General features: G+C 32.6%; 1 protein-coding gene and 1 pseudogene across 2 annotated transcripts; both read right to left on the reverse strand.

The window, feature by feature from the left end:
* Positions 1-20: 20 nt before the first annotated feature.
* LOC145563302 (transcription and mRNA export factor ENY2-like) lies at positions 21-2,837 on the reverse strand. Its single transcript, XM_081623748.1, has 5 exons — positions 2,660-2,837; positions 2,453-2,540; positions 2,152-2,246; positions 1,681-1,757; positions 21-465 (listed from the first exon to the last, which is right to left on the reverse strand). Coding segments are annotated over exons 1-5 (336 nt in total). The 5' UTR covers positions 2,662-2,837; the 3' UTR covers positions 21-391.
* Positions 2,838-3,575: 738 nt separating this feature from the next.
* Positions 3,576-10,828, reverse strand: LOC145564649 (B3 domain-containing protein Os01g0234100-like; annotated as a pseudogene). The gene is made up of 10 exons (XR_014094876.1): positions 10,757-10,828; positions 10,484-10,573; positions 8,556-8,590; positions 6,553-6,642; positions 6,323-6,409; positions 5,931-6,014; positions 5,691-5,841; positions 5,379-5,578; positions 4,536-4,615; positions 3,576-4,461 (listed from the first exon to the last, which is right to left on the reverse strand). The product of XR_014094876.1 is annotated as a B3 domain-containing protein Os01g0234100-like (transcript).

Consider the following 10,828-nt stretch of genomic DNA (forward strand, 5'->3'; position numbering starts at 1 on the left):
GAGGTCATCATTGCAGTTGGTAAGACTTCCAAACGCACTTTTTCATTACACCAAGCATGTACATTGTCCCTTGCAAAACTTGGTAGGCAGAGAACAAAAGGAGCACAAGTTCTTTAATTCACAAGATATAACTATAAAATCTACAATTACAAGCATATAGATTGTCCCTTGCAAAATCTAACCCCTGATACAAATGCCGAGCGTGTCCTTGGCCACATGAGGTAGGTTCAGTAGACAGGTAGCAATGCATTTACTAACCTAGGTAGGTTGAAGCATTATATCACACAAGAGTGACTCTCTCGCCAAACTCTGTAGCTTTTGCTTCACTAAGACTTGATTGTGCAACATATTCTGAACCTTTTCTTTCCCCTGATGATAACAATCCCTCGCATCAAAGTGAAGCTGCATTTAGAAAAGCCCAAATTCGCTGCAACAGCTCAGCTTTCACAGGATCAGGTATAGATGCTGCATGACATGATCACATCACATTAAGTAAAAATGTTAGCAACTACGAGTACTGATTACAAACAAAATGCAGGTGTTGAACTGCAGCAAATAAAATCACTACAGGTGGAGAATCCATCTGTTTAAAATTTCCAATCACTTTCTCAGATGTAAAAACACAAAATGTCAGATTGTCAGAAATATTAAATCACAACGCAGCATGATTACAGGTTCTACAACACAAAGACCAAAGAACAGTTCAAGTATTTAGGCTCTAATTGCTAATCATTCATCAATATGATGCACATGACTTATTATTTATTAATTCCAAAAACAAAGTTAAGGTGGTGAACATCCTAGTATTACATAATATACACAGCTAAATATCATTTTCGCTGATTCTAGTTTAGGTTAGTGACAAAACAGAACTGTTACTTAAGTTATACTTCTGTTCCATAAACTTCATAGCACAGCTCATTTTGATTCTCCCTTTCAAAAAACATATAAATAAATCGTTGTTCCCCCTGACAGCCTTGGAGTTGGAGGCACTCCTTCATTGTCTGATCTACTCCCCATTTTGTACGATAAAGATTTCTAAGTAGCAGGGCTTGAAAAAGGGAATCACCTTGTTTTCTTGTTCCCTTTATAGTTACTCTGTAGATCACTTATCAACACCCAATTTTCCCAACAACTCCCCACCACCCCAAACCCCTCCAAATAAAGAGTCGAGAGATTAGTGTGAAGATGATGCAATTCATTAAATTGCCAAAAGCTTCTCACTTGTTCTGATTTGGAAACATCTTACTTGTAATTAGATTATGCGTCAATTGGTAACAACCTCTATCTTAGCAAAGTGCTGCTGCACATATCTGTCCCTCATCTACCCCACTCAATTTGCAGTCTCTTTGGAGGCATTGGGGTAATGTTCATCTACGTAGAGAATAAGTGCAAGCTAGTAATCCTCTACGGCTCTACCCCTGGCTCAACATACTACCAGTAGCTAAAACACCACATGCTTCACAACCCGCAAGACAGCCATCCTAATCATTTACCAATTCAAACCTTTCTACAACATGCTGTCAACTAAAATTCTTCCAATCACTAGTATCAGTAGTAGGACTATGGAGTTTATTTAGTAGTATTACATATCAAGAGTTAGCTTTGACATAAGAAAACACATACGCTGCAAGAGAAGCAACGCTTGAAACAAGATATGAGTGATATAATCATCAGTACCTCTTCCTTTTGGAGTGATTAAATGTACTAGATCATCCACAGTTACATTATTCCTTCCTTTCTTCTTTATAAATGCCCTGAAAATGGAAGCAAATCTTAGAAACTTAAGCATGGCAAATCGCAAGATTACAAGACATTTGAATCAAAAGCTTCATAGTCAAACTGTACTATAAAGAACAGCCTTGATCAAAACAAGATAGCTATAATTTTTGTTTCTCAACTTCAATTTTGGAAATTACACATAATTTCCTAACAAAAATACTACAATATTGACATGAATACACATAATATAATATAATCTTTTCCTTACAAAAAAAACTACAATATTGACAGAAATAAAGTATTCCCTCCGCCCAAAATTTAGTTGTCATGTTGCGGGTTCAAATTACACTATCAACGTGAATATTAATCTCGAAAACAGGAGTAGAGGATATGAACATCTATACTATAGAGGGTTCAAAGTCTTCAAACCTGCAGATCGATTTCATTTCATCCTTCCATCCACACTCAATAAGCCTTTCCCTCAACAAATCCATCAATCTCTCCTTTTCTCCACTCTCAATTAACTGTAAAGTCAATCAACCAAAAACCCATTTCAATAAACAACAAAATTAAAAATTATATTCAACAAAGTCAAAATTCACAATTTTGGGGGTGCTCAAACAATGATTAAAATAAAAACCCCACAAATTTAACGATCTGCCAACAAATAATCAGCAAAAAGTAAGATAATCTTTTCCAGAAACAAATTAGTGGGGTTGAAGAAATAGACCTTAATGTTGATTTTTTCTGAAAGGGTAAGTTCTTTTTCTTGTTCATCCCCTGCATCTGGTGTTGGTGGACGATTCACTGAATGCCTCCTGAATAATTTGAAAATAAATAAATTAAAACCCAGAAACTATAATACAAAAGGGAATTATTACAGTGAAATACTAGGAGAAAAAGGTAAAGATGAGAGAGAAAATTGAACAAAGATTACATTGGTTAATCGAAATGAAGGAATTTGTTTGTTTTGTTAGCTCCAGTAATTTTCTGGATTTTTATTTTTAGTAAATTTGAAAACTAAATTTGAAGATTATACATATATATATAGATAGATAGATGAAGAAGAAGACAAGGTGATGAAGGAAATTGGTATGGTATGCCGCCTTTGTTAGGGCTGATATTTCAATTTCTGAGCATTGAGTAAAAAATTGATATGGGATTTTTTTTGGTTTGAAATTATGTGCGGAATATTATGTGTGCCGTAATTAAGAATCCTGCTTAGACATGTGACGAGCGTGATAAACACATACACATACCCTTTTGTATTTACAGTTTACACACTATTCTAATTCAACCCTTAAATCATTTTGTTTAATGTATTTTTCGTCTTGATAATTTTGGAATTATATTATTAAAACCTCAAATAATATAATTTAGAAATGTGACGTATGTCATTGGATCATAATAGAGTATAATAAATGATATGAAGCATATCGTTAACTCGTATTTTCTAATATAATCATGCAAAATAAAATTTGATCATTTCACAACTCAACTTAGATAAAAATAAATAAATAAATAAAATGGATCATACAATAACACAATATACGAAATCCAATCAAACAAGAAAGATGGAGGGAGAAGAGTGATTTTTCCTTTATAAAAGTTTGATAGAAAATGCAGCAAGGGCGGTTTTCATCCTCAAAAGGTACAAGCTAACAATACGCTCCATATTTAGTCATGAATCACAGTGATTGTTACAAACTAATAAAGGATAATGATATAAAAAAGATTTGATCCAAAAAGATATTAACTAAGCTGGTTAGCAAGGCAATAGGATGGAGGAAAAAGTATCCTACCGACCTAAACTTGTAATCTTCCCTGTTCTACTTTGAAATGTGCTCAAGATGATCATGCTCACAATAGAGGAGCTACTGACTACTGTCAAAAAATTCACACCAACATTTCACCATATGTTGGTATGCTATACAGATATGATCAGTGAATTTTAACTATACAAAAACAGCAGAAACTGCTCAACTTTGGGGGCAAAAAACTGCTTAATCAATTGATTCTCCTAGTGTTGATCACCACACAGCAGCAGGAATATCCTCAACCTTGGATTCCTTTTTCCATGAACTTGCCATTGCTATCTCCATGTCCATCTCAAAATCGATCTTCTCCATGGACTCTTGAAGCTGTCTGAGTTTATTCTCAAGCGCTTTCATCCTCTCCCCAGCTAAAGACCGATTAATTATTTTTTCTTTCAACATGTTTGATACATTAACTGCTTCAGATTCCACAGAATGGCCAAGAAGTTTGTTGATCGAAGCAAGCAAGAACTCTACCTTCATGCCCAGCAACTCGAATCCTCTCAATGTTTTCTCCCAACTCTGAAGATCTTCATGAGATGTAGGAGCTTCCTCATATGATCTGATGGCATCCGCTATGTTAACAGTCTCTAAAATAATCCCAACCACCAAATGGCAGTTCAGTCCCTTCAGAAAGTGCTCATGCAGAAAAGATTTTTGGTTGTAACAGAGCTCGTAGTACTTCTTTCGTGAACTGTCAGTGAATTTGGAGTCTAAGATGAGGCCATCGACAATGATGCTAAAGTTCTTGAGGTCACTCACTCCTTCAAACTTGATGGAAGAATCTGATAAGCGGATCCCATCAAGCACTTCAGAGCCCAAATCAACATCACTGCTGCTTAAATGGTCCACTGCAGTGTAGTTGTCTTCAGTTTGTACCATTTGACTATGGTCTTCTGCATTTAAATGGTTGTGAAGGTTTTGACTCTGTAAATATTATAATTTTGACACAGAAGCGGTCACAAGAACAAGCTATTTACCTGATTTCTGCTCTCCTACCCGGCTACCCCTGAATCCAAGGTTAGGAGCCCTAAAGCGCCATCAACTTCACCAAAACTCTGTTCTCTTATTATATAAATCTGTAGAAGCATTGCAATGCATGTGATGATATGTAACGTAGCAAAATTTTCCATAGGGAAATGGGAAGGAACCTGGCTTTGCAATGTATGCATAGTAGACAAGGAACATAGAAAAGGCTTAGTGATTGTTTGGTTATCATAGAAATTTTTAGGATTACACAAATTGTAGAGAATTTTTAGAGATTACTTGGTTGGCAAAAGACACAAGGGTATGCTTACCCAGTTTCCCCGATATAAGTGTGATATTGCAATTTGCAAATTCCTAAAATGGGCAACTACTTATGTGTAACCAGAGAATTAAGAATCTGTTGGGCATAGCTAGACCAATCAAAGGCAGGCATAAGCCGCATAACTAAGCCTAAAGAAAACCCAGAATCTGTACTTAGTGGTACAACAAAACTATGAAGGGCATGGACTTCAGGATTCTAATTACCATCAAATCACTCTCTTGTTTGTGTTTAGTTCATTTTTATAGTTGCCCATGTGCTTTCATGTCATAACCATATTAGACTCAAGAAACAGAATGTTCTAGCATGAACTATCAGCGAAGACTCAGTGGATTCCCAGTTAATCTCCTAGATATGCACATCACTCTCACAAACTTTGGGATTTCTGCTGCCTTGGTGTAAATTTAGGAAATTTTGATAAAAATTAGTGAGAGTGACATGCACATGTAGGAGGTAAACCTGCATTTTCCCGTCAATGCTCAAGTATTTCTGTACTATTTAGTGACATGCACATGTACTATTTAAGACAAACTTGCCTTGAATTTTGTACGCTCAATCAGATGAAAGACCAACACATCGCCCTCAAGCAATTCATGATAGATAGAAAATCCCCTCCATCCACCACTAAGACCTGCTTTCCCAGCTAGATAAACTGTGTCGAATCTTTTTCCAGCTTCATCCACCAATACTACAGTACAGTCACGAATTGGCAGATGCTCATCACAGTCGGCAGACCCTATCCATCACAAAGCCAAGTAACATCAGATGCATACACATAATTACCTAACTCCAGATCATGCCACAAATCTGTGAGCTTTTAATATGTATTACAAATTTTGCAGGCTTACCAACCAAAACCCCCCAGTAACATGTGATTTCAACATTGTTTTGAGAAAGCTAGGAGATTCAGCTGACAGATTTGCTTGGACCTCTTCTGCGCGCTTCATGGAAGAGGACTTGTCATCCATTGATAAAGGAACACTTAAGTCCATTCTTTGACTGTCCATATGCAGCATCATTAATTTGCATACATATCTAGACATGATAGGCCATGCAAGGCATAACAAAAAATAGATGCATAAACTTACCTTTTTTTGGCTCTTGAATGGTCAGTAGCCTTGACATTCTCATCGATAGATAAATCATTGTTTTTGATCCTCTTCTTCTTACTTCTTCGGTAACGCCAAATTGAAGCATCATTAATATGCACATATACTTTAGCATTAAAAAAAAAGCTAGAAAATTAGTTGATAAACTTACAATTTTGGCATTCTTGGATTACCAATAGCCTCCACAATGCTTTTGATTCTCTTCCGCTTAGTACTTCAGTAACATCCATGTTGCGCAAATTTATCAGGGAAAAAATTTACAAATAAAATCGATGGGCTAATTGAGCATACCATCTCCACAGTCACCAATTTTTTTTAGTTCAAATTGCCAAGTACGCATATAAAAGTTGGTTTTACATGAAGAGCTTCACCTTCCTTTCTTTTGAGATGGAGTAGAAGTTATGAGTTCTTCATCTTCTGAGGACTCATCATCACTTACAATCCTCGCTTGCTTGTGCCTTTTGGGATATATAAGTCGAGCAAAAGATCACACATATCAATAAACATGACCAATATCCAAACAAGCATACACTATCCAATTTTGTTACACCCACTAGAAAAGTGATATAATGTAGCTATTACTAAGTAAACATCAGCTGACCTTCCAAATTTTGTTCGATTTTTCGAAGACTTCAATACTACATTGTCTTCAGAGAGTGTATCGTCATTAATCATCATCAACGGCATGGGGCTTCAGCAATCATACATGACTTAATTAGCATTGTAGAATTTAAACATGTCATCTAAGAATGTTAAAAAAGTAATTAGCCTTAAACTTGATAAACATGAAACTTTGCAAATGCAATCTGAAAACATTTTAACAAGTGCCTATAAGGTTATAAAGGATTATTATACTTCCTCCACTCTATTTTACTTGAAATACAAAGAGTTTCACACTTGTCAATACATTTTGATAAAAGTTATAAAAATAGACTTTAACCGCACAAAGTGAGACAAATCTTACAAGATTTCACATAACTATATTTTTTCTTCTATATGAATCACAATATAACATAATAAGAAAGAGTAAGAATAGTGCCAAAATCCTAATGTTGAAAGTAAAAGGAGGTTAAAGAAGTATAATAATTATACCATCTTAAAAACTACTACGTATGAAATTTAAGTTCACCATTTCCTATGACTCTTTATTATAGGGTTTTCAATTTAATTTGATGTTAGCCAAAAATAAATACTCCCTTCACTTTCTTTTGCTTTTTCTGTATTCCTGATTGGGAAATTTTAAAAAGTTCATCGAAATATTCCTATTAATATCATATTTTTTGTAAGACATAAGTTTTTTAATTAATTTTTAATTCCAATGACTCCCTCCGACCCTTATTGATAGTCTCTTATGGCAGTGGCGGATCCAGGAATTATACCTAGGGGGTTCGAACTTCATCAAACACCCGAAATCCGAATGCACTGATATAAATCGGGTATTCAAGTATAAAATAGAGTGTTCAAATAAATACCAATACACAAGTACATAACAAAATAAGTCCAGATTCCAAAAAAAAATGCAAAATAATTATTAAAAAAAAATTTGAAATTAATTTTTGAGATTTGTTTCAAAAATGCTTTAAACTTTTCAGGGTCGCACAGTACAATAATATAATTAGAAAAAAAAAAAAAAAACATTAATCAGTACTACACTACTCTACTGCCCATTTAAGTATTTAACAGTTAACAATACAATTAGAAAAGTACACAACAAAACAATCAACATACTAACAATTAAAAAATTGAAATACTCAAAAACAGATTATTCATTATTAGATTTACAATATACAATTAAAAAACAATATACAATTGACAAATTAACACTTAGAAAAAAGATTAACAATGTTCAATTTAAACAAGTGAAAAACATATTAAAATATTTTAGATTTTGAAAAAAAAAAAAAATAATAAAAAAAAACTGAGAAGTACAGCAGCACGAAATTGCAAAATATTCAGCTTATAAAGGAGGTGGACTTGATTTGGTTATCTGAATGGCCCATAAGCTGCTCGATTGCAAAGGTGAAAAAAAAAAAAAGAAGAACGCGTTACTATAAGTCTCGAACACGGGACCTTCAGTCCAAAATTTACTAACTTATCCAACTGAGCTGCGCGGCCAACATTGTATATATTTGTTTTGAATATAATTTATATAGTTTTTCTGTTTTTTTTTTTTTAATAAAATTTCCATTTTTTTTTCCGGATCTAACGGGGTTCAGTTGAACCCCCTGAACCCCCGCTGGATCCGCCACTGTCTTATGGCCAAATTTAAGTCTCAAAATAAAGTTCCATTTGTTTTTTCCAACTACTATTAATATTAATGTTTACCAAAATTTCATCCAATTTGCAACAATATTTGTGCAAATTTAGCTTTCCTATGTAAACTTTGTAATGTAAATTTACCTTTTCAATGTATTTTTACTACTTCTTATTTAAGTTTTTTAATTCTCATGAAATTTCACCATAAGGAACTATCAATAAAAACGGAAAGAATATTTATATAAAATGCACAAATAATAATGTTTTCCACTATTCAAAGTGTTTTAAATGCAATTAAGTGAAATCATGTGGAGAAATAAATTAATTAGGCCTTTTTTTATATATTACCTTTCACATGGTACTGGATTCACTATAAATAATACCTACAAACAAAAGAAAAATGTAAACTTTAATAAAATTTAACATCCATCTGTATATTCAAACCCCTTAATAGTTCAATCCTTGCACTTCTACATTTCTACCTAACCTCTTTTAAAAAAAAATAATAAATAAAGGACAGTTTTCAAATAGCTACAATAAAATTATGGTCATTGTAATTGAGTAAATCTCAACCCTTTATTTAACAAAATTCATCACATCCATCCATTTAGTTTACTTTAAAATACACCTATTAAAAAAATTAAAAATGAAAATTAAATAAAATAACAAAATTTCATCTTATTTAATATTAGAAAATTTGGTTGAAGAATTAAACTTATACAGAGTAATGATCTATCTTAAATCTTAATTGATGTTTTGATGGATTTATTACCTTTAACGTCAAATGATTGGTTTCTTGAAAATTAGAGACAAATCTCACAATTTTTATATATTCATTTTCATCTTTGTTTTTTCCTCCCTTTTTTTCTTATGGAGTATTTTCTATTATGGAGGTGGAGGCTGATTCAATTTTTTTTATATATAAATTTGATGCAAAGTTATTGTTAATAAACCAAAAGCAGATGTTGGTTTTTAATGGAGGTTGGAGAATTGTCAATGGCAAGGGGCAAAGTTTCAGTTTTTTGGTTTTAGAAACTGAAAAACAGTTTGTTTTAATCATAATCAAGGAGACTTTTTTTTTTTTCCCCTCCATTTCTTGATCAAAATTGAAGTCAATTGGATGAATGGGCAAGATTGATCATTAAAAATATAGGGTCAAGATTAAAACTAATTACAATAGTCACAATTGTATTGTAGCCATTGAATAGTATTCCATAAATAAAAATAAAAAACATGCATTGTGTCTTTTTTTTTAAAAAAAAATTACATAACTTTTAAGTTTGTCTCACATCATTTTCTTTTACAGGTACGTGATATATCTTGTACATTAGCATGGTTGCATCCTATATGGTTATTTTCAACATAATAATAGAGGCTCCATTTTCATAATTATTTCTTACAACTCTTCAAATTCTCTTAAAAATAAATGTGCACACCTTTCTACGAAAAAAAAAATAAATAAAATAAAAATTAAACAAAAAAAATTAAAAAAAATTCTGACATTGCTATCCCTTGATTTCTTTGCAAATTTGATATGTCTTGTACTCTTGTGGGTGCTAATGCATTACTTGGGATTGCATATATGTCGAGACACAATTTTAACTATTTATTAATAACAAAATTATATCAAAAAGTTATAAAACTGAAAATTATGATAAACAACATATTATAAATACATAGTACAGTAACATTTATTAACAAATTTCTAAACGAAGGGTATTCACGATAACATTCTAGTTCATTGATTGTCATCAAAAAATAAAAATAAAAACAACATTCTGCGCTCCGCTTTTAATGCGGAAATGTGGCCCACTACCCTCCACTCTCCTTCACCACTATGGAGTATGGATTAGTACTCGTAGCATACTAGCATAGCAAAGCATGCTGCTAATCTGTGATAGTGGGAAGTTGAGAGTGTTTATTTTGATTCTGATTAAATTCATTCTCATAATCAAACTCAATTATCAAAATAGTCATATAATACGGAATACAAATTAATAAAAAATACGAAAAAAGTTCAGTTCTAATGTAAAAATTTAAGAAAACGCTTCATCTTCAAAAAATTATTCCTAAACATACAGATTTCATGTTCAGAATACATCTTTTCAATCCATAAATATAAGTTTTAATCGGGTAAAATTTATAATATGTGACCAACAACACTATTTAATTGGTATAAATGATTACGGACTAGTAATAATAAAAAATCAGGTGAATCGAACAAATACTCGGGTCTTTATTACCATCTAAGAATTTACGGAGACGCATAAACTTACCGGGGGAGTAAGTTGATCATCTTCAAGCATAGCAAGTCTTTTCGCCACTAAGGCAGCCTTCAACTCCGTCTTTGACATTGCTGCTTTTTTCTGCTAAAAAAAAATAAAATTAAAAGATAAAGTAAAACAGATATTGGTAGCTAGTTGAGTTTATCCAAACAAATAAAGGAAAAAATAATAATAATGTAGTTGAATAATCTTCAACCCAGAAAAAACCCAAAAATGGAGAAGAGAGAAAATTAAAAATTCATGGTGGGTAGTAAATGATCTTACAGAAGAATTATCAGCACCCATTTTTTTGATCTTTGCTACTCTCATTTTTTTTTTTTTAAGTATTAAAGGTAT

This window comes from Chenopodium album, chromosome 10, assembly GCF_948465745.1.
Source record: "Chenopodium album chromosome 10, dcCheAlbu1.1, whole genome shotgun sequence".
Lineage (NCBI taxonomy): Eukaryota > Viridiplantae > Streptophyta > Magnoliopsida > Caryophyllales > Amaranthaceae > Chenopodium > Chenopodium album.